At 48.4% G+C, this 23,283-nt stretch overlaps 1 protein-coding gene across 1 annotated transcript; it reads left to right on the top strand.

Annotated features, from left to right (window-relative positions):
- Positions 1 to 336: 336 nt before the first annotated feature.
- On the top strand, positions 337 to 22,273 carry LOC137893588 (homeodomain-interacting protein kinase 3-like). Its single transcript, XM_068738999.1, has 18 exons — positions 337 to 650; positions 2,980 to 4,001; positions 4,157 to 4,348; positions 4,457 to 4,638; positions 11,227 to 11,350; positions 12,305 to 12,424; positions 12,813 to 12,899; positions 13,061 to 13,245; positions 13,575 to 13,740; positions 14,118 to 14,241; positions 14,549 to 14,643; positions 14,804 to 14,958; positions 15,207 to 15,368; positions 15,442 to 15,768; positions 15,911 to 16,072; positions 16,169 to 16,443; positions 17,923 to 18,050; positions 18,177 to 22,273. Exons 1-18 carry the CDS (start codon positions 596 to 598, stop codon positions 18,720 to 18,722), a joined length of 4,107 nt encoding a protein of 1,368 aa, XP_068595100.1. The 5' UTR covers positions 337 to 595; the 3' UTR covers positions 18,723 to 22,273.
- Positions 22,274 to 23,283: the final 1,010 nt, after the last annotated feature.

Consider the following 23,283-nt stretch of genomic DNA (forward strand, 5'->3'; position numbering starts at 1 on the left):
AAAAAAAAAATGCTTGAGCAAATCTAATAATCATATAATCAAAACAGTCATTTTATCTGGAGAATATATATGACGTTTATATTGTGTATGTGCCTCTGACATAAGTTTTCCATAACAAGTCAAATATTAAAGTCACCATCCGGAGGTAAAGTAAATCTAACAGGACTGGGACAAGTCAAGAAAGTCAAATGTTTTTACTCAGCTGTCACGGTGGGACGTTTATAGACACGGTGTCCTCCCTCTCTCTCCTCTCTCTCCTCTCTCCCTCCCTCTCTCTCCCCCCACATTCCACACATGCGGAGAAGCAACAAGCTACCGACCGAAGCAGCAGCAGCAGCTAACGCTAGCTAGCCAGCGGGGCTAGCTCCGACGTATCAACATGCAAAAGTTTCGAGACAGAACGCCTCGTCGCGAATAGAGACCCGAGCAGCGCCCCGTGAACCGCCGGACGGCTGTGGACACCATGGGCCGCGGCTGGCTTTCGTGTTAGTTACAAATCTGAGTTATTTGAATCCTCAAATGTGTGAAAAGTCGCTCGGTCTCCCCTCGTCGTTGAACAAGATGGCAGCGGCTGCGGCTGCAGCGCGGATCCTCGATGCGAGCATGTTCTTTGACGCACTGGGTGATATTGTTTCCGGGTCTCAGTAAAGGTAAATGGAACCTTTATTTAACTTAACCTGGCGGGTGTGGTTTCTATTTTTTTGGGGGTATTTTTCTTGTCGTTTCACGTTGAGAGGACTCGCAACTAGCTTGTTGCTAACTGATTAGCCAGCCAACTTGGGTCGGTGCCCTGTGGCGGAAAAGGTGCGATCCTTCCTCAGCAGCTGTTAGCTTCGCTCTAACGACGAATGACCGCAAAAAAAACACTGACGCATCTGATTTGATTTCGAGCAACTTTTATTAAAGCTTTATTATACTTTGGTAGCATGCGTATATATTTAATACGTGTTTTTGCGTTTAGCAGGCAAAAGCGATCCAACTCGCGCTTTACAGTTAGCATGAATTATAATGTTTATAATAGATCTCTGAGGACTTTAGTTCACGTCCCACACTCATTCCTGCAGCTGCCAGTCACTTTGGACATGTGTTTCAACAGGTGTCTAAGCAGGTGTGTCCCCTCCCAAAACAAAACGCCCCCCCCCCCAGGTAGCACCGGAAGTACTCGGCTCACTTTTGGATTCTCTATCCTTCTTAATATTGTTTGTCTAAACTGGATGACGGTAGAATGCCAATGGAGCATCCTTAAACTGTTAACACTTATAATTGCTCTCAAAAATATCGGACGGCGTGAAACAGATTTGATTTCAAGGCGGCGTCGGACCTGGGTGCCATCTTTGTTTACATGTACATAAGTTCTTGTGAGAACACTTAACAGCTGAACTGAACTTTTGCGTTCTCGTGATATTTCACCCGCGACACAAACTGGGTCAGAAGACGATGACTCGTTTTAACATTTGATGCAAATGTCTGTGGCTAGTGCTCCACCTCTCGCATTCTTGATGGCGCTCATGGGAATGGAGGCGTGTTGCCGTGCCGTGTTGAGGCCGAGGCGCGCCCCTGTGCCTGCCTGAGCCTGTGCGTGTGCGATGGCGCCACAATCCTTCCTTGTCCCAGCGATGTCTGCTTAAAGCGCCCAGCTTCAGCGGTGGGTTTGTGCAGCGAGTGTATCGCCGCTTTAAAACCGCAATCACCCGTCCCCGAGTCCAAACCCAGTCGGGCACAATCGGGCTCTGTTTGGAAATATTCTGGAAGTGTGGCTGGCGAGGCTCGGCCTCTGTCTGTTGTCACGTCGCCGTGACTTGCTGCGGGGAGAGGAATGTAAAGGCTCTCAGGAAGCCGTGACGCACGCCGTCTTGAAATGTGTTTGCTACACGCTCTGTGTGACACCCCAACGCCCACGTCCTCATTTGGGCGCCGGTGAATGCTCCTAACTGCTGAGGGAATGCTGAAGTTGACACATGTACATTATGTTCTTGCTGCTTTAGTGAAAACATCAGATATTTGCTAAATAAATGTAGATTTACAGAAAGGAGTTTTCTAGTCATCATAGTTCAGAGCAGTGGCTGCACTTTTTTATTCCCCTTGTCTCCAGCTGCAGAGGATGAGTAATAAAAGTCCCCCCCCCCATAAATCTGTTAGCAAGGCTGCTGCACGCCACTCACCACATATTTTTTAGGAGTTAAGTCCAACAAGAAATTTTGGAATGGCGTGGAGGCTAGAATCTTAGTTTTAGAATACATTCAGTTCCCACAGAGTTCCTCAACACGGAGACCCTGGAAGCAAAGAACTCATCGAGGCTTCCTGTTGATCTGGAGGAGGCTTTATCGCTTTGAATGTACCGTAAAGTTTTAGAAAAGCACAACAGCGGCTCCTGTTCACAAAACAAATTATTCACCAGGATCAGCATTCTGGGCTCGACCATCAGCATCCAACGGTGCAACTTCACTCCTGAACAGCATAAATCATTGTGGTCTTTATCTCTGTTGACAGACGGGTTCCCTCACAGAACGTTTTCCAGAACATCCCATTCAATACTCGCACACGTGTCCAAGAAGTCCTGATTTTGATCACCCTGTCAGTTTGCAAAACGTTCAGTAATGTGTGGATAGATTCCTCTTCATCGAGCTTCATCCCCCGAGGACGGGCGCTTGTTTTGAGCTTCTGCTTTGTGTGAAACTGACCCTCCAGTGTAACATGCCGGACAGGCAAGAGATCCAGTGCCCCCCCCCCCCCCATCTCCCATTACGGTTTGCCAGTTCCTCTTTCCAGTCAGGCGTGGATGTGGTCGATTTGCTTTGGCGGCCTTTATGACGTCTTTATTTAGAAGGCCATCTTTGTAAGGGGGGATAGGAAGCGTTTCTGTTTAAACAGACTTTAAACAGTGTCTCGTTTATATATCTGCCAGGTGGCTCGAGCTTTCTATTGGCCAGGTTGACTCTTCTTCTTTAACCACGTGTTGCCTTTGTGTGCTTTATTCAGGTATGGCCTCACAAGTCTTGGTCTACCCATCACGCCTGCACTCAGCTCAAACAAGTGTCTTAGGAGCCAGCAGCCGTGGTCCCGCCAGAGACAAAGACAAAGCTCGCAGCAGTTCCAACACCAGCAGAGCCTTTCGGCACCGACCCCCACCCAAGGCCTACGTGATCGGAGTCAACTACGGTATCGCCTATCCAAACAACGTCGTCCCGTCCTCAGCCGGTGCCGATTCGGGAAGACCGCGCAGGGGACTACACCTCGGGGAGGGGGAGGAGTGGGCTTTGCAGACCGCCAGATTACAGCGACAAGCGAGCTGGGAGAGGCGAGGGGAAGGCCCAGTCGGGTTCACGGAGACTCTCAACCGGGGTCGAGGCCCGAAGGAGGCGTTTCGTCGGAAAAACAGAACTCCTTTAGGAGGAGGAGGAGGAGGAGGCAGGGAGAGCGGGCTCCATCGGCGGGCCTGCGTCAGAGGAGAGGAAGAGGAAGGTAGAAACGGAAGAGTACAAGAAAGGGGAGGATACGTCAACCTTCAAGACACAGGTGCTGCACAGAGATGTGAACAGAAGGCATGTGAAGGCGGAGAACCCCCGCAGGAGAACAGCTGCGTTGGAGCCATGCAGATAGTGGAGGAGGTCTCTGCTCTGCCTTCACTTCCTGCCCCTGCGGCCATGTTGCAACCCAGCAAAGGGAGCAATGCAGACGCACTCAGAATAGTGGGTGAAGGGACACTGCCCACCAAACCCAGCATAGGAGGCGGCAAGGACAGAACCAAAAACGGACCTGAAGGCGGCACTGAGGCGGCAGCGGGAGCGACAGTGAGCCGAACCGGCTCCGCAGATGGAGACTATCAGTTGGTTCAGCACGAGATTCTGTGCTCTATGAAGCACAGCTATGAGGTGTTGGAGTTTTTGGGTCGAGGAACGTTCGGTCAGGTGGTCAAGTGCTGGAAGAGGGGAACAAATGAAGTGGTGGCTGTCAAAATACTGAAGAACCACCCGTCCTATGCACGGCAGGGTCAGATTGAGGTGAGGCGATTGCCCGAGTTCATTTTGTGCATTATTCTAACAGTTTGTATTCTTTCCTCAGACAGAGACAAAATGTCCGTCTGCTGTTCTTTTCTGCCGTTTTCCTTTTGACCAAACCTTCATTATCGTCTCGCTTATCTGTGGACCCCCCCCAGGTGGAGATTCTGGCGCGGCTGAGCAGTGAGAATGCAGACGAACACAATGTGGTGCGTGCATTAGAGTGCTTTCAGCACCGCACTCACACCTGCTTGGTGTTTGAGATGCTGGAGCAGAACCTCTATGACTTCCTCAAGCAGAACAAGTTCAGTCCGCTGCCGCTCAAAGTCATCAGGCCCATCCTGCAGCAGGTGAAGCGGCATTCGTACGCAGACAAGCTGCTGGCTCTGTACCCGTGAGGATGTGCTCCTGTCAAAATGCCCAACTTGTTTAAGATGTATTTATGGGAAATTTTCCAGGTATCGACGGCCTTAAAGAAGCTGAAGTCTCTGGGTTTAATCCACGCCGACCTGAAGCCAGAGAACATCATGCTAGTGGACCCCGTCAGGCAGCCCTACAGAGTCAAGGTCATTGACTTTGGCTCAGCCAGCCATGTCTCCAAAGCCGTTTGCTCCACTTACCTGCAGTCTCGATACTACAGGTGAGGCTTTATGCAGAAACGAAGCTTTGCTCTGTTACCCTGCGGTGGGTGAAGCTTGACTTAACCTCCATTAATATTCATAGTTGGAAATTTCTACTTCTATCCTCTTCTGTCATCCAAATTTAAAGCGTTTATGTGCAGAAAGAAAAGATACCGTTTGTCATTCTGGCGTGTCCTGTGGGCGAGAGCAGTTTCTCTGCGTGCTTCTAGTTATATCTTTAGTAGCGTTTAAACATTTTCTGTTTAGTAACGTGAAGTTCCCTGAGGGAACTTCCCTCTTAACTTGCGTTTCGCGTCTTTTCCCTCTCACCTTTTGCTTTCTTGCATTTTTTGCTTTCCTGCAGGAATGTGTGCCAGATTTACGTTCAGCATTTCACACCCTAAAACTCTGCCTCTCTTGCATAATGCGAAGAGGAACTGAAGTGTTGAAATAAATAGTAGGCTACGGTGAGAGGCTGCGTGTGCTTCAGGAAACGCAGCCGGGATCGAGAACTTCCGGACGCGGCGTAAAAAAAGAACTTCATGAAGTAATTCAGCTGAAACCTGACAATATGCTGCTCAAACATCAGCTTCCGTCTGCAGATCAAGACCACGGAATTACAGATCAGACAGAAAAGGGAGATTTGCTCACAATCGAGGCCTGCGTGCTTGAATTACCGTCGGTTACAGATGAGTCATTGCGGCATGGCGTGTGGGAGTCAGTGCCAGGCGACCGGTTTATTGATCTGCTCTTGTTTCCAGCCATGTTCATCAGGTTGACTTTGCAGGCTCTTCAAACATTGTACAGTTTATGACGAAAGTACTTGATATACTGAGTATTTCTGCAGCGAATGAGCCGCACACAGCCACCCTTTCATTTCCCTGAGAGTGAGGTTAGACATCCTGTTTGATTAAACTAGAAGCTCGGAAGCTTCGTGATGTCGCCATCAGCCACAGCACTTCTGCATTTAGTTTTTTTTTTTCTTTTTGCAAAAGGCCATTGTTGTAGAGACGAAGAGAAGAGGTATAAGCCGTTGCATAACACAAGGCTTCGCTCTGCAGATGACCTGCATCAGTGTGTGCGTGAGCGGTACGTGCATGTGTGCGTGTGTGCTTTGGTGTTTGAGCAACGCAGGCGGCGGCGCTGAGATCATAGTTCAGCTAAAATGGACTGGCGCTGGATTTGAGGGAGGGTCACCCAGGACACAGTGGTATGTTAAAAACCCACATTTAGATCCAGGAAACAACCACTCAGACATTCCTGTGTGTGTCTGGGTGTGTTCGTGTTGCGCCCCTGCACAGCAGCTTCCACCCGGGGTGCTTCATGTGGGCTGCATAGTGAATCCCAACATGTCTCCAGTAACTTTATTGACTCAGAAGTGTTGGAAAAAGTTCCCTTTCTGATTTGGGTTCAAATGTTAATGGGCGCTTGGTTTATAGGCCAGTGCGTCCGTGCCACTTCCTGCCAGCTCTGTTTTGCTCCCTTCCTTTGGCTGTGTGGGAGTTTATGGAGGCAGCATGTCGTCCTTCCTGTGCGTCTGCTCCTTCAGGTGGATCGCCGCGTTCAGAGGGAGGAGGCCTCTGCTATTTTTTAGATTGATATGATTTATGTAATTTGAGGCCCAGAGGGTGTGTGTGTGGGGGGGGGGGGGGGGTATTTGTGCATCAGGTTAGCAGGAGACTGGTTTTGCGGAATATGACTTCTCATCTCTGCTCAAATGGCATAATGGTTTCTGCAGTGAAGCCCGACTCACCACAGCGGCTCGGAGGACTTCTATTTTCCAGAACCGTATGTAGTCGGCGTGGTCAGGAAGGTGTCTTTGATGCAAAAGTTGGTTATATAACATAAAGTTCAGGTTGTCGCAGCACTTTTATTACTCTGCAAGATCCAAACTGAATTCTTCATCCCGCCCCCCCAGAACTGGCCGTTTAAGCCACAGAAATCGCATCATCAGAGGAAGCTGCGTTTATTAACCGACACTGCAGCCTGTACTTAACATTCACCGCCTGATTGACGTACGCTTTCATTTTCCTAACCCCCCTCCCCCCCCCCCCCCCCCCCACGAGCGCTTTAGTCACTGCGCTATTCAGGAGCTGCCAGTATGCTGCTTTTAGCAAGCGTGAAATACTGATGCAAACATCTAAGAGTGAAATACAGTCAAACCTGCCCGAGGACCCCCCAGAGCCCCCGACCGCGCCTCTGTCGACCCTCCGTCAAATACATGGCCGTGAACGCTTTGCCTTTGATTTCTCAAACGCACCTCGTCAGGCCAACCAAATGTTTTCATTCACCTTCAGGAAACGGGTGGGACATTTTCTACCTCACTTACCTGACTAGTATTTGTACTACTCGGTACTTTCGTAACACACACACTTCAGTCTTTGTTGATTTTGTAGATAGAAATCTCTGGTAGAAGCGACGCTTGTCATGCTCCAGCGTGTTGTTGCCATGGTTGCATGACACAGCAGGCGCTCGCTCGCGAGGTAACTGTATGCCCCTTTGGGCGCCGGTGACGTCGAAGCGCCTCCCGCTATGAAAACGGAGCGCTGGGCTCTGTGAATAATTCCGTGAAGCAGATCACGTTGTTCTGACAGATACTGGCTTCATCGGGGTGTGATGTCATCACGCTGGAACCCCCGTCACGGTGCACCAGTGTGCGTCTTCATCAATCATGGTCGATGTTGTGTGTTTCCGTCCTCGTTTCGCTGTGATGGTAATGGCGGCCCCCCACACCTGCTGCAAGGACTGGTTTAGAGTCCAGCGTGCATAATACATGATCGCTCAAAGTAAGTGGTGTGGCTGGAGGCTCTTTGTCTTACCTGCGGGCTACAGTAACGAGTAGAAGGCCCGCCAGGACAGCCGACACCTCCCCTCTGATAAACCTGACTAGGAACCGCCCCGCTGTTTTTTTTGTTTCCACTTTCTCTACATTGTGGGAGCCCTCAGGGCTGTCGTCTCGACTTCGTGTCTTCTGCGAGTCAATTTTGGGTGTTTTTTTCATTCTTTTTTCTTTAAGCTCAACTGGATCATTTGTTGGATTGTCTCCTAATTGAATTCTGTTTTACTACATTTATGTGAAGCGGTGTCCGTCCCTTTGCTTTATGTCCGCGTCTTCAATGTGCTTTTAAAATGTAATATTTTGAATATTACACTTTTTCCAAAACATGCACAGCAACTTAACGTCGTCAGGGAAACGCACCCTGAGGGTTTGAAGCCTATTTATCCATGGATTTCTTCCCTCTCATGCTTCCCAGATCACTCTTCCACCCGTTCATCTGGTTCTCAACGGTCTTTCGTTTGGTGTTAAATTTGTGGCTGTTTTCATGTAATCAAAAAAAAAAAAAAAAACTTCAACATCCGGACGCGTCTGACGGAGTAACGTGTTCCTGCTTGGTCTTGGAGCGCGTCGCTAACGGAGGACTTTGTGCAACCATTTAAATAATTGAACTGAAAACTGTCACATGCTGCTAGCGTTGAGCCCATTTTTGCTTTCAGCCTCTGTTGCTCTGGTTGCTGCGGGTACGCGTTTGCCGTCATGCAACCCGACCAGCATCCCACACGCGGAGCCTCGGTTAGGCGGTGAGGTGTTGGAAATATAATCACATGGATCAGCTTTGTCTACAGACTGTGAAGCGCTGGGTTCATATGTCCTGCGCCCGGTCCCATCTCGTCATGTCCAACTCACTCTGGTGTGTCCATAATAGTCCTAGTTCTCAGGTGAAAGCGGCGGTGTGTGTTTCCGTGCAGTGAGGAGCGTTTGTTCTCGTCACTGCTGCTCTCTGGAGAGAGGAGGTAGTTCTGGAACCTGGCCTGGCTGCCAAACACCTGTGGGTGTGTGTTATGTGGCGAGCTGAGCTTTGGAAAGCGTGCGCGCGCACACACACACACACACACACACACACACATTCTTCATAGGTTTATTTTCATGCGTTCTCTCTAATGTTTGTTAGTTTTTGTTTGCGTGACGACGTGTGTTTATTCCTGCAGGAGATTGTAATGTTCAGATGAGCTGCGTGTTTTCAGTCTGGAGTGTATTTATTCTCTTGGAGATGCACAGATAATCGGTACACAGTAAAAATTACTTGATAATTAGACTTTATAGAAACTAAATACACATTACTTCTCGGTTCTGCAGGGAAACCTTGCTATCTGGTTTCATCCGTAGCTCAGGCATGAAACAGAAGAGGATGTGATACCAGGGCGGAGTTGGAACCGGAACGTCCTGGTTGACTCATCGTTGTAGTAAATTGTCTCTAGATTTTTGTAATCCCAGTGATTGCATAACCTGGTCTCGCTCATCGAGCAGTGTCGCTTGTCCATGCCAGGCTCAAGGGCGCGACCATTTTGGGCTTATGGACTCAAACCTGTGTTTATGCTTCTAGAAGAGGCGACCCATGAACGGGACGTTTAGCTGGACCTGCTGATGTGTGTTTAAGGTGGATTCAACTGTGTTTGCTCAAAAACTTGCGCAGATTAACCAGAGATCTGTGCTCTGACTTTGAGATTAGTGTTTTCATGTCGTGTCAACATTCTTGGTTTTTTTCTTTTGTGTTCTCTTACAGTTCTGTAGAGAAACGGGGACTTCATATTGTGTCTTAAATCTGATTTGTATGTCTTAAAACCTGCAGAAACCCAGAACTGAGGAGCTTTTTCAAAATCTGGCTTTTGACAAGCAGCAATAAACGATATTTGAGTTTAGAAGAGCCTTTATTTAGCCCTTTATTCCTATTTGCATATTTAAAAAATACCACAAAAACAGGCTTCTTGTGTGTCACGTCTTTGACGCTGGACAAATAAGTCATGATGAACTTAAAAAAACAACAACAGCACATCCAGCGTCTCAAACATTCGTTGTGGGATTACTTGTTAAAGTCTTTGACACCCTCCCGGGGACGTCTTGGTGTTGCATAACTGGATTTCCTCCTTTTGGAAGGAACCGTAGGAAAAAGTGTCATTTCCTCCTCCGGACGAAGGAGGGCTGAGAGCAGGAGCTGCGTTGTAAACACGACGGACACTTTGAAACGCACACGCGCCGCGGTCGATACGATAAGCTACGGCCTCATTTAAAACCCTGTAATGCTGTTATATTATGGTCTTGTTCCGGCTGTTGCTTGGTAACAGTCATTTCCCCTGTGGTCGTCACAGCAGCGGTTGCTATTTGCAGTCCTGTTGCTCAGCTGCTGTGACCATGCCCAATAACTCAAAGTTTTCCTGCACTGCTTCAAAGTGCTGCTGCAAAGACTACAAGCCCCATCGACATCGTTGAAGTGACAACGTCCATTTGTTGGAAAAGATTCAGCGCTTCGTTGCAGCAACCCTGAACAGTTCACCCAATGACGTGCGAGCAGATCCAGGGCCCAGAATAAATGCTGTTGATGAGAGGTTGATTTCCTGCACAGAGACGGTTTCACTCATGTACTGTATAGTTCCCTCCTGCAGAAAGCTCCTCCTATGACCTAGGAGGTTAAAGTATGAAACTAGAAAAGCACTCAGGAGACCTCCGCCAAGCAGCTCATTCCCCTCGTAACTGGATTCACACCGTCCACGTGCTGATCTGGATCATCAAAAGGTTCTAGATTGTTTTTGGTATCTTTATACACCAACCATGAAAAGTCAACGTGGATCAGAGTTGATGTGTATTTTTAACAGATTTTTGAATCCATAAATGTGTTAAATGTAATATTTCTTCCTTGCGTAATTCTGGATCCGATCCAGATGAAGTTCGGGGTTGAGATGGAGATCACCCTACACGATTGCATCAAACTCCATAAACATCGGTCAATAATCAACCGAGATATTGAAGAACATATTTTGAAGCTCCATTGACTGAAATCTTACCAAAACGTGATCCAGAATCCAGGATCTCTTGTGGATCGTCACCCAAATTGAATCTGTTCCTGGTAACATTTCATCCAGATCCGTCCAGAAAGTTTTGAGTTATCTCGCTAACGGGCAGACGGGTAAACGCCGGCGGTTACACCAGGAAGCTTTTTCCTGATCCTGCAGGCGAATGTTTACGGGCTTTGTGAATGAATGAAGGAATTGTCTTTGCTTGCATGCTTTTATAGCCGTCTGACACATTGCAGACAATGCAATATAGTTGTCATGGTAACAGACCTACACCACATCTTCTTTTTTATATTCAATTATGCACATGAGATATTATCGAATGGAATGTCCCGTGTACAATCAGTTGTGGGCTACTTTTTGATCATTTCTGTTCAGTACTTTATCTTCTTTTGTCTATGGTTGATTTTCTTGGCTGCGCTTTCACTGAGGATGATTCCTCTGAGAGGAAGGAAGCTCCTGCAGTGGAATCAATAGGCTGACACCTTTCTGTCAGCTGGAAGTACGTTGGGATAAATGCATGGCATAACAAAGCTTTACATTTAGCTCCTGGATATTTTTGCTGCATGTTGGATAACCAGGATTGAGCTAAGCTGATTGAAGCTGACGGGTTTCTCTACCCTCTTTGTTCAACGGAACCACTTTGACTTCCTTTCTGAGCTCCGTCCATCAGACAACCCGACCTCGCCGCTGACTGCTGTGCGACAAACATGGCCACCGACCCCCCAGGCTAACCTTTCCCGTCTCTTTCCTCTCTGCAGGGCTCCAGAGATTATTTTGGGCTTGCCATTTTGCGAGGCCATCGACATGTGGTCTCTGGGCTGCGTGATAGCTGAGCTCTTCCTGGGCTGGCCCCTGTACCCCGGAGCACTGGAGTACGACCAGGTAACATTCCTGTCTCACCTGCAGTATCAAACACGTGTACATACTCCAAAGAAGGGAAGGAGAGGCGCTGAAGATGTGCTCTTCTTTTTTACCTGTGGATTTGTCCAACAAATCCAGCATGAAATCCACCTAATGCTAATCTGATCTGAGTGACTCAGGAAATGGCTCTGTGATTATCTTCCCACAAGGTTATGTGGTCTAAATTAGACAACTGGGACTTGAAATGGAGTCCCCTGTCGAGGGGGGAGGGAGCATGGGAAAAGGTCCGCACCGCATCCACAAACCAGTCCGGGATGATCCCGTGTTTGCCTCCAGTTAAACTTGTGGCGTGTTGAGACGTCTTGAGGAAGAGGAGTCGCCTCGGTGTTGTCCTGTCTTACTGTGCATTATGGCCGGAGAAAACCGGACCTGTACGTGCTAACGCCATCGCTTACCTTTTTGAGGAGTGGACAACTTTCCTGGGGAGGTGCGGTTTCAAGCGCGTGTCTGTCTTTTGTTTTTATTTTTCTCGAGCCTCGCTGTAACGGTGACAATCGCTGACGTGAACAGTGACCCCCCCCCCCGGAGGTATCCGGTGCCACGCCGAGGCACCGGATGTTTGTGGGACATGTTTCCTGCCTCTGCTGTGAAGGAGTCGATCTGTGTCAGTCTGGCAGAGCAGCAAAATGTTTGACTGTATTAGACGAGGATCAACTTTGACACACTGCTGGACAAAATCGAAGTTGGAGTCCAAAGAGCGTGTACGTGCACACGTATGTCTTGCAAAGGGTTTCACTCATCACTACAAACATCAACAAACTTGTTTGTGGTATATCGGCTGTATTAAAACGAACGCCTCGCGTTCAAGTTGATGATCTTATCTTATCTGTTTTCTCTTCACCTCCTCCTCTTTCCTTCCATTTTCACCGCGTTTGAATTCGCGTCTTTACTTTGAAACTTCCTTTTCCCGCTCAGATCCGGTACATCTCTCAGACTCAGGGCCCGCCTGCCGAGCATCTGCTCAACAAGGGGACCAAGACCTCTCGCTTCTTCTCCAAAGAGTCCGACTCGCCCTACGCCTCCTGGAGACTAAAAGTATCTGCTCACAAACACACAAAAATCAACCGCATATCATCAACCGTCACCTTGTGGCTACACATACGCATGCAGATATATTGATGACATTCAAACGAGAGTAGTTGCAGTTGCACCGAATCAAATATGAAGAGAAAAGTGCTGAATACGCTTTCGAAAGCCGGACAAAGTACGCAGATCCTGAGGAAACGTGAAGCTGTGTTTACGTGACCTGTCGAGCTGACACGACATCATTTTGCAGGCCTGTGTTTTTGCAAGGAAGAGCCTGCCAGCCGAGTCCCAATGACCTGGGAGCGTGTCGTTGGGCCATTTGGCCTGTTTGCTTTACTGAATGCTCTTTGTCGTTTAAACATGAGAAACCCAACTCTTCATTGTTCTGTTCCTCCAGACGACAGAGCTGCACGAGAAAGAGACGGGCCTTAAATCCAAAGAGGCCCGGAAGTACATCTTCAGCTGTCTGGAGGACGTAGCCCACGTGAGTCTACCCGTCCCGAATGGCTTCCCTTGAATCCATCACAAGTTGCCTCAGATGTGATCATTTAAATTAGGCGACTTCATGAGACCCGGAGGCGTTGCTGAGCAAGTTCCCGTGTTCCTTCCTGCTGTCATGCGGCGTCTCGTGTCTCCGTCCTTCAGGTGAACCTGGTGCTGAGTCCTGATGGCAGCGACATGCAGGCAGAGAAGTCCGACCGGAGGGAGTTTGTGTCTCTGCTGAAGTGCATGTTGTTGATCAATGCTGAGGACAGGGTCGTTCCCTCCAGTGTCCTCAATCACCCATTCCTCACTATGACTCATCTGCTGGACTATCCACACAGCAACCAGTAAGGCTGCTGCAGCACACGCATGCTTTCTGCAGAAACAATGTTCTAAACCCTGTGTGATTGCTGGCTCAGTGTTTATTTTTTTTTCCCTTACTCGGCTTAATCGATTTTTCTTCGTCGCCAGTAAACACCCTCGTCTCTTCCTTTCTCCAGCAACAGCTTATTATTTTAACTTCCTTCTTCCTCATGCCTTTTAACTTTGGCCATATTAGCCTCCTCCAAAAATATGCTTCCATCGTGAATGAAAGTCTGCCTTGTTTCAATGAATGTCTGCTAACAATCCGTATGCTGCTGTTAGATCATAACAACACATCTGTGATCCCCGCCAGCGTGCAGTCGGCGTTCCGGATCATGGACATGTGCCACATTTGGCCCACCAACGCAGTTTTTGATGCTCTGAACCAGAACACCATTCATTTCTCCAGAGCTGCCGTGGCTCCTGCCACCTCCTCTGGCCTCCCGCTGGGCTACGGCAACATACCAGTCCACACACAGGTGAGACTGTGTGTGTGTGTGTGTGTGTGTGTGTGTGTGTGTGTGTGTGTGTGTGTGTGTGTGTTCCCATTGTAGCACCACTTCCTCTTCGTGATTTTAATTCAACATGGCAGTACTAGATTGTTTCGGCTGAAACTTCGGACGCAACGTATCATCTGTTTTTCTTCTAGTAACTCAAACAAAAAGCCTAAAAATATATTTTCCATTCGGATACAAAACGTTTCTGTCCTCTGTTGATTCAACATCGCCCACTTCAGGAGAGATGTTGTATAACAGAATATTGTTGTCGGTCTCTCGCCTGTCTCCATTTAATTTCCACTTAATTCTTTTCTTTCATTTCGCCTTTGTTTCTTTCCTTCTCTGCTTCTCCTTTCCATACCATAAACCAGTCGGGCCCATCAGTGTTGCATCCTGGGATTGCTCTGGCCACTGGGAGCGGTCAGTTTGGGTGCAGTGACTCATTCCCGCCCGCCCTTCTTCTTTGTCCTCCCACCATACAAGGTTTGTAGACTGCGTGCTGCTTTCGATGATAACGGGACATTTTTTAAATCATTTTGATTTCATTCACTTTTTCTAAAGTTATTTCGCAATTATTATCCTTCACAAATGAACTGAGGGGAGGATATGGGAAAGTCTTCTGTCTATTCTGTGTTTTATGTCATTTTTATAATACAAATATTGCATCATTGAATCATTAAATACTTTAAATATATCTCATGTTGAGAGTCACTTGTAATAAATGTTTCCATAACTTCAAGTGGCCACAAAATTCAGCCATGATTGATTCTCCTGTGCTCTTTTCCATAAGGTAACCTTAACCAGCCAGCAGGGTATTCTGTTCCCATGGTAACTCAGGCCCCTCCCATACAGCCCTTGCCAGTGAGGCCAGGTGTAATTGCTCAGGTAAGACAGCCATTCAAACATGGCGGCAGAAGACGGCCATTTGAATCCCTGATTTAACCTCTGACCCCGGAGTCAAGTGGGGAGGGGGGGGGGGGGGATTTGCATGCATCATAGCTCTGGGCTCAAAGAAGTCCCTGATCTCGCTCCTCTGTCCCTGCAGCAGGCGTGGGCTGGCCGGGGGCAGCAGCTCCTCCTTCCCGCAGCATGGCAGCAGCTGACTCCAGTGGGTCCTCCCCCTTCTCACCCCCCTCCACCCCCACCGTCCTCCCTCACCAGCGACAGCACGGCTGGCCCACAAAGGATCGGTGACTGGGGGTGAGTCACCCGAAGCTAGCCCAGGGAAAGTCCCTGTTTTTAAGACTTGACCGACTGTTTTTCGCTCGGCAGAGAGGAAATGGAGCAGGTTTACTGCTTGCTTCTCTCTCTCACGTCTCTAAAACAGAAACTCGACATATGTGACAGTTAAAAATGTTGTTTGACATTATTGTAAATGTTACTGAAAAGGTTTCCATTTCTCTTGCACTTGTTTTGAGGTTTTTTTTCCCTCGTCATTCCTTTTCCAGGAAAATGCATTCCCACAACAGCCTTTTCAATTCAGTGATGCAGCAGCCTCTATTGACCAATCAGATGCCATCGCTCTCTGCCCATCAGCCAATCAACATCGGCATAGCGCATGTAGTGTGGCCCCAGCCGGCCAATAAAAGGAACCGACACGGCCACAACAGGTGAGACTCTGCTTTCTCGGTGAAGCTGCCGATCCATTTTCTGAATGTCTAACATAAACCGTTGCATTTAAAGGAACCTGTGTCACCTCAACAACGTCCACGTGCCGACGTGTCTCACCCCCAAGATGGCTGATGTCGTCGGACAAGCGGCAGCACGGCGGGGGCAGCCTCAGAGGGCGACCCCTCTGGTGGAAACCAGTCGGCCTGAGCTTCAACATGCCGATGAAGAGGAAGTGAGCTGCTTCGGGGACGCGGTGCCAAATGGCAACAGCCAGCTGGACGGGCCCAGAGATATGGCCGTTCTGATGGGCGACACGCCGAGCCCGGCGCCCAGCATCATCAGCATCCACAGCGACGCGACCGACGAGGAGGGAGATGACGAAGGCCCTCATCTGAGCGAGTGAGTAAAACCTGCCGGGTGTCTGAGAGCATCCGGAACGGAGACGTCTGAAAGCTGGCCAGATGTTCCTCAAAGCTGGACTCTAGATGCGAGACGTAAACCTGTTGGATGCTCACCTGTCCGTACCTGTGTGTGTGTGTAGGTGTAAACAGGAGTGTGTGTGTGAGGCTTGCGGAGGCACCAGTGTCTCTATGGAGAGGGTGTGCTCCCTGAGCAGCCCTGACAGCAGCCTCAGCACCAGTTCCTTCGCCTCCAACTCGCTGCAGTCCAGTCCCTCTGTGTCCCCGCTAAAGAGACCCAACAGGTAGTTTATTTTTCGCGGCGCCGTCTTCGGTTCGGTTCCGCAGAGCAAAGCCACGCCCCCGGTCACCTTTTTGTGCGTTTTCTCTCCTGTGCTCAGCATGTCCGAGGACGACGGCCACGAGAGCGGCTGTGACACAGTGGAAGGCTCGCCGGCATCCGGCGCGTCGGCCTCCCTGCGTGGCAACAACACCTACCATTACCTTGACAACAGTAACCACGACAGCTGCTCGTCCGTGGCGACCATGGTAGCGCCACGGCCTTCTCCTGCGGCGCAGCGCAGGGGTCCCCGTGGGGTCAGGACAATGGTGGTTCCACCAATGAGGGTGCAGAACAACAACGTTGAAGGAAAAGAGGGGCGTGTTCAGAGGAGAGGTCAGTGGGAATGTGGTGCAGATGTTTGATTTGCGTTTGGACCACGCTTCATAAACGTGCCTTCCTGCCTCCGGTCATGTTCTGTCACCTGTGCTTGGGCGGCGTCTACTCCGCAGGTCATGTGGAACCAGCGGGGGCTTCCCACCCCCCAGTGGGGCATAGAGGCATCGACAGGTGATCAAGAGACACAGATGGAGACGGGCGGTTTACCAATACCTCAAAGATGCATCCATCGATAGCAATGCTATCAATTGCGCCAAGACTGCTTTTCTGTGGCGTTCCCTCCATTTAGAAATAGCAATTTTCCACGAGGAAAGTTTCCCAAGAAGGAAGGAGAGCACATTGACATCATGACGTTCTAACCCGGTTGTTATGGGCGCTGTGCAGAAAGGGTGAAATGTCGCTCTCTTCACCGGGACAGTGACTTCCTTCTTGGTGGAGGTGTTTATTTCCTGTGACTCCCTTAAGCGACCTCGTCAGCGCGTCAAAGATAATCTTCGCCGCAGCTTAAGCTCTGGCAACCGATCCCTTGCGGTTCGACAACCCGCATCGGCGGTCCACGTTTGGTTCTTTCCAGTAGGAAGGTGTGTGAAGTGCAGAGAAAGGTGGATGCATTTCCTTCTGGTATTGAGTCACAGCCCACGTTTCATCTGCTGGTTCTTGCCCATACAACAATCGTTGCTCCCGAGGCACTGATCTGAGATCAGTTTCATTGTTATCTTGATTCCAAATGCTAATTTCCACCTTAAAAGTGAATTATGAACTGGTACAGATCAGGGTCAAGGCCTTTCTCTGAGTGTCTTTCCCTTTCCTCACCTTAAAGGACTTCCTATTTAGTTTCTGATGCTGTGTGTTACTGGAATATTCCCACCTGACAGAAAGTCTGACACCTTTGATCCTTAAACGGTGGAAATTGCAGCTAATCCGGCCATAAATGCACCCATTTCATCCGAAGCAGGTACCTTTCTTGTACCCCCTGGGGTCGCGGCCCTTCAACACCACGCCTCTTCCTCTCAGACCGTGATCTCACTCCTGCATGACCTCTTCATCAGGAATGAAGTCTGTAGACTGACTGAGGCGCTTCCTCCGCTGTGTTGTTGCGTTAATCCGTTCATGTGCTTCCTGTTCTGGGTAATCCTCTAAAGATTAGTGTCGTATTCTGGATTTGAGAAGTTTGGCTCCAGTTTTCTTTGAATTTGTGTTTTGTCTGTGAAAATCTTTCTCCGTATTCCGCAGTCCTACCGATATTTTTCTGTTGGTAGTTTTACGCCGACGTCCGGATAAGCTTTAGCGCTTGTATCCGTCCGCTCCCTGGTGAAACCGCCGTGCACAAAACAAAACGAGTGCTCGTTGTTTTCTCTCTGCTGTGGATCCCTGTTTGTTGTGCTTCACCTTTATGTGGACTAAACTTCATGTATAAATGCATCGATGGGCCGACGTCCTTGACTCACTTCTGTCTCCTTTCTGTCCCGGTCTCAGAGTCCTGGTCCCGGTCCAAAGGGCGATGCAACCTTTCAGGACAACACAACACTCCCTCGTCCGCCCCCCTCCTCCCTTCCGTCCCTCCCCTGTCCCGGCAGCAGCAACACCCTCTGGTCGTTGGACAGGTCAGTCTGGTTCTGGTCCTTTGTCTGTGTGTGTGTGTGTGTGTGTGTGTGTGTTTGTTTGTGAGGTGATTTCTCACGTCCCTTCAACATTGTGTTAACTCCTCCTCTTCCTCCCCCCCCCGTCAGGTGCAGCCGTATGGCTCCAACCCCAACCACAAAGAGTGGAACGGCAACTTTGGGCCGCTGCGCCCGCACGCCTTCATCCCCCCCACTGTCCAGACCCACACCTTCACACACCTGCCCCACAGCAGCCCCACCCACGCCTCGGCTGCCCCCCACGCCCCAGGCCTGCCCACTCACACCCTGCTGTCAATTCCTCCCAATGGCCCCCTCACCACAACTCACCACCCCCACCCTATATTGCCGTCTTGCCCTCCTCCCCCTCTCCTCCAGCACAGCTACAGTCTCTCCCACACCCAAGGGGGCGCTATAGTTCATCAGGTGACCCTGGGCATCAGCGCCCACCCCCACCACCCTGGACACCCCGCGCCCCATCCACACAGGCTCCTCCCTTCCCCAACCATCCACCCGCATGGATACGCCCACCACCCTCACCAGTTCAAGCCTCCATTCCCACCCCCTCATCCATACTTGGCCTCCCCAGCGGCCTTCACCGGCTTCCCTCTGAGCCCCACCAAGCTCAGCCACCACCCCCAGTTCTCCTACATCTGAGGAGCAGGATGGGGCCGCAGCACCTCCTCCTCCTGCGGAGGGGCAACGCCAAATGGGTTGGGGCGGGGACTTGGGCAGGAAGAGCCAGCAGCAAAGCACAAAACGGACACTGGTCATCCCGATGAAGACGAGCAAAGCTTCATCGATGGAGGAGCACCGGAGCGAATCCACGAATGATGAAGATGAGGATTTCACCGAGTTCCTTGTTCCGTTTGCTTTGAGTCGGACTCCGATCGGATCCGGGGTCTGGAGATCTTCCGTTGTCGTTGCTGTCCGGGTGCTCGGCCTCCCTTTCCTTCCCGTTGTCTCCGTTGCCTCGTAGCGTGCTCGCCGGCCGGATCCGTTTCCGAAGCCATCCCAGTCCGTATTCTAACCGGTCTTTGAGGCAGTTTACTGCTGCCCTCTCCTCGTGCCTTAAACCCCGAGTGTGACGTCGCTTCAGGAGCTTTTAGATTGTAGATTGAACGGGCTTGCAGCACTTAATTTCCCGGCTCTGAATGCGCCGGCTTGCTGGACGGACGGAGGACAAACGCTCGCAGTTCTGCTTTCATGTTAAATGTTGGACTTCAGCTTGATTTTTTGACTCGCTATGGATTTACTTTAGCTTGAGGATGCACATTTAGGGCTTTGACTGAACGAGCTTTTAATGTACATATAGAGGGATTTGATATTTTGATAATCGATTTCTATTCACTATAGTACTTAACTCACAACAGTATTGTCACTGTTTACTGTAACTGCAATACAATCTAGATTGCCTCTGGGTTGCTGTGTTTAATGGTTTTTGCGTTTTGTTGTGTAGATTTTTGGGAGTGGCGTAGATTTAAAGATCACATATTATACTCTTTTTCCACAAGGTATCGCAGTTCCCCGACAATTATGTAAAAAACTGAAAAGGTTTTTGTCCAAACAGCAAACAGATGCTGCAGGACAGTGTCCCTCGTTTCTGTCTCAAGCAGCTCTGTCAGAAAAGCCTCTGAAAACCAAACTGAAACGAAGTTCATCTTGCGCACGTTCGACGTCTGTGACATCACAGGGGGCTAGATTTCTGCCAGACGCGTTTCAGTAGGTGATTACAGAACTACGCAAACTATGCAGGATTCACTCGATGGTTTAATTTAGTTGTTTCGGGGTTGAGGACCCAAAAGCAGCATAATAGTGTAGAAACGTGGGAAAAGAGTTTTTCATAATATGTCTCCTTTAACGCAGTGTTCTGTTTTTACTTCGAAATGCTTCTCAGTGTCGATAGCCGTGCGAGACGAACCTTTTTTCGGCGATCCATGTATTGAAGCCTGTTGCTCAGTTTTCATACATTCCTTCAGGGTGGATGCAGCCGTGAGATTTGTCGTGTCGCGTTTAGTCTCCAGCGTGTCCGTCGCGTCGCGTCGCTCCCCCCGTCATAGCCGCTGGTATTTTACTGCAATTAGCACCAAAGACTGTTCGTTAATCATTTCTGAAGCATGGTCGATATTATTTCTCCTTTCACCTCCAGCATATTGTTGCAGTTATCAATATTAGAATATATTCTGAGATCTCTATTTAAAAATAAAACAATGAGGTTGAGGTTTTTATTTCTCTGAGCTATGTTTGGCAAATCGTATTTGGAATGTCTAGGTAATAAGCTGCTATGTACTGATTATCTGCCACTTTGTAGCTGTGAATTTCGAGGGTTAATCTCGTTCTGGCCTGCGTTGTAGTTCTGTCGACTCGATACAATAGAAGTGGGTTTTATTTTAAAGTGTGCTGAATGCTATTCCTATATAATAGTGCCTCTGTATATTGGCTTTGTTGTTTTGAAGTGATTGTAAACTGCTGTAATGGAAGTTTTCTTTTTTTAATTCTGTTGCTTTTTGTTGTGTGTGTGTGTGTGTGTGTGTGTGCGCGCGTGTGCACTTAGAATCAGTATTTTAAATGTAGGCTGGGTTTCTGTAATCGGCGTGCCGTGGATGTTCTCTTGTTTTCTGGTTTCGCCTGCATTATCGGGTCGTCTTGGCGACTCTTCGTACTGTACAACTAGTGCCTTTCTACGTGCGACTGGCTGGTTGCTGACTTTCCCGCCTTGATGTTACAACAGCCAGCAAAATTAGTCAACCAACTCCTCCGGAGGGGATCGGAACCTATTTTCACATCTCAAAAACACAGATTTGTTTCTCTGGACTAAGACGAGGCCTGAAAACAAACCTTTCGTAGAATCATAAGAAAACGTCAAATCAGGGAACTTTTGTGTGTTTTTTTTGGTTTTTTTGCCCAAACGAATCTAAAAACATGAGGCCCAGATGAATCGAGAGTTAAGCTTTATTCTCACACCGTGAATGTATTTGCAGAATATATATATATATATTGTGCTTTGCAAATGTGTTGCTTGTGGCGTTTCTGATGGCGTGTTCTCATTTTATGATTGGTGTGTTGATTGTTCCTATATGCAGCTGTTTACCATTGGTTGATGGCATCATGCTTTTCAATGAGGGCCTCTTTCAGAGGGCTTTATATTGATCACACATCCAGTCCAAAGCTGTCCCATCCTTGTCTATGGAAGGTTAAGACACCAAATGTTTTTTGTCCTGATGGCGGCAGACCACTGCCTTATCTGCTTAATGTATGACGTTGTAAAGGTGTTGCTGTGTCGTTTGTAACAGTGGTTGTATTTGTGTACTCGTCTGATATGCTACTGTGTCCACCGTCCTCACACCAACGAGAGGACGCGCTGTCCATCATGGATCAGAACGGTGTAGTGTATTCGCCCGGTGGCGTGCAGCCGCTCGGTTCCCGTGTGTCTCACGTCCCGCCCACAGTTACTTTACCAAAGTTGCCCAAATTTAAAGCTTCAGCCACAAAGCAGGGCTTCTGAAGCGTTAAAACTGAGCTCGCTGTCGGCACAGAAACGCCGCTCGGATAAAATCAGGAAGACGACTTTGTTTTTCAGTGAAATTCTGTCCATGCCAGAAGAAATCTTAAAGTTGGTTCTGGTCCAGAAATAAAAAGGCTATTAAGTCACTTTGAAAGATAAATAATCTCACGTTTCCAGATCTGAGAGTTCAAAGTGTCGCAGACGAAGCTGCTGTGATTCCTGTTGAACCTCATTTATATTCTGGGCTGGAAAAAAATGACTTTTTTTTTTTTTTTACTCCGAATGACACTTGTTTTGTTTTTAACCACGATAATTATCAGGTTGTATTTAGACACAAATATGTAGACATGATTGCTAAATCGAACTGTTACTCTCTAAATGTGTAGATCTGTGTGGCTTCATGATTTTACGTGTTACTTTTTTTTCTTCTTAATGCTACACTAGTTTGACATGTAGCAACCGCACTGTGCAATAAACAGCAACGAGAGGATGGGGAAATGAGAATTGTTTGGATGTGATGATGGGTCTCTACCAATTTGCTGTCGTTTTTCCCCCTCGCCCTCGTTCTCAGTGAGTTTCAGTGTGACCAAGCCTTACGTACTTTGTCACAAAAAGCGGGTTCCTTTATTGGTGAGTGTCAAATTATAAATTGATGGTGTATTATGTCAAAATTAACTTTGAATTAAAAAGAAAAAAAAAGTTATTTTGCTACAGTCACTGTTGTCACTTCTTCGTCACGCTTGTCCTGCACGTGATAAACTATTTTAACCAGTTCATGGCCAGCTCTGGTTCCCTTGTAGCCTTTATTCTTTTACAGACGGGTAATGTTATAACAAGCATTGTAGTGATGTTACAGGAACAAGGGGGGGGCCTAACCATGTTAAATTTCTGACGGTTAATATTTATTTGCCTTGTACGGGCCCAGAGCTGTAGATGTTTGAGCGTCTGCACCTTTAACAGCCGCGGAAAACGTTGGCTCATTTCATGACGTGACCTGAAAAGACAACTGTAGCCAGCAAAACTGATTCCTGAAGGCAATTGCAAATCTGTCCCCAAGTGCTGGGCAGTTAAAAAGACGAGAGCTGAATTAAAAAGAAAGATTCTCCAGGACGCTGCAGACGATGCAAATCGTGAGATCTTTGAATTTTTTACATGCGGTCCAAAATCAGACAGTCATCTGATTTGTGCTGATGCAGCAGCATTGTGAGCAGCCAGGCCAAACCAGACTTCTGAAACAGACAAAGATCCAGAGAGAAAAGTCCCAAGATGTGACCAGATATAGAAATTATAGCTTAAATCTCTTGAAGACCTGGTTGAGAAACAGGACCAGGGCTCTACCTGTATATTATAGTCAATTATATCTATAAGAATTAATTAAAGCTAGACTATGATTAGAAATTTAACAATCCACCCGCAGATCTGTACTAATTTAATTAAAATGGGCTTTCCTGTAATAGTTTGTGCAGCTTTGGCTGTTGGGAATCTGAGCAGGCAGCGGCTGAGAGTGAGCTGCAGTACCTGACATGAACAACAGATAGCAGCAGCGGCAAGACCTGGGGGGATGCTGAGGGGAACAGTGTGTTCCGGTTTGGCAGCAACCAGGACCTGAACGTAGATGTATTTTTGTGATCAGAATCATCCTCCAGGGTGTTCCTCACCGAACCAGCGAACCATCGACGTCAGGGGTGTCAAACTCATTTTCTCCAAGGGCCA

Source organism: Brachionichthys hirsutus, chromosome 5 (genome assembly GCF_040956055.1).
Source record: "Brachionichthys hirsutus isolate HB-005 chromosome 5, CSIRO-AGI_Bhir_v1, whole genome shotgun sequence".
NCBI classification, from domain to species: Eukaryota; Metazoa; Chordata; class Actinopteri; order Lophiiformes; family Brachionichthyidae; genus Brachionichthys; species Brachionichthys hirsutus.

Bases quoted from the DNA above. Each gene is read 5' to 3' on its own strand.
- LOC137893588 (XM_068738999.1), top strand. From the start codon at position 596: ATGCGAGCATGTTCTTTGACGCACTGGGTGATATTGTTTCCGGGTCTC. The intron at 15,769-15,910 runs GTGAGTAAAACC...GTGTGTGTGTAG, and splicing joins GAAGGCCCTCATCTGAGCGA to GTGTAAACAGGAGTGTGTGT. The intron at 18,051-18,176 runs GTCAGTCTGGTT...CCCCCCCGTCAG, and splicing joins ACCCTCTGGTCGTTGGACAG to GTGCAGCCGTATGGCTCCAA.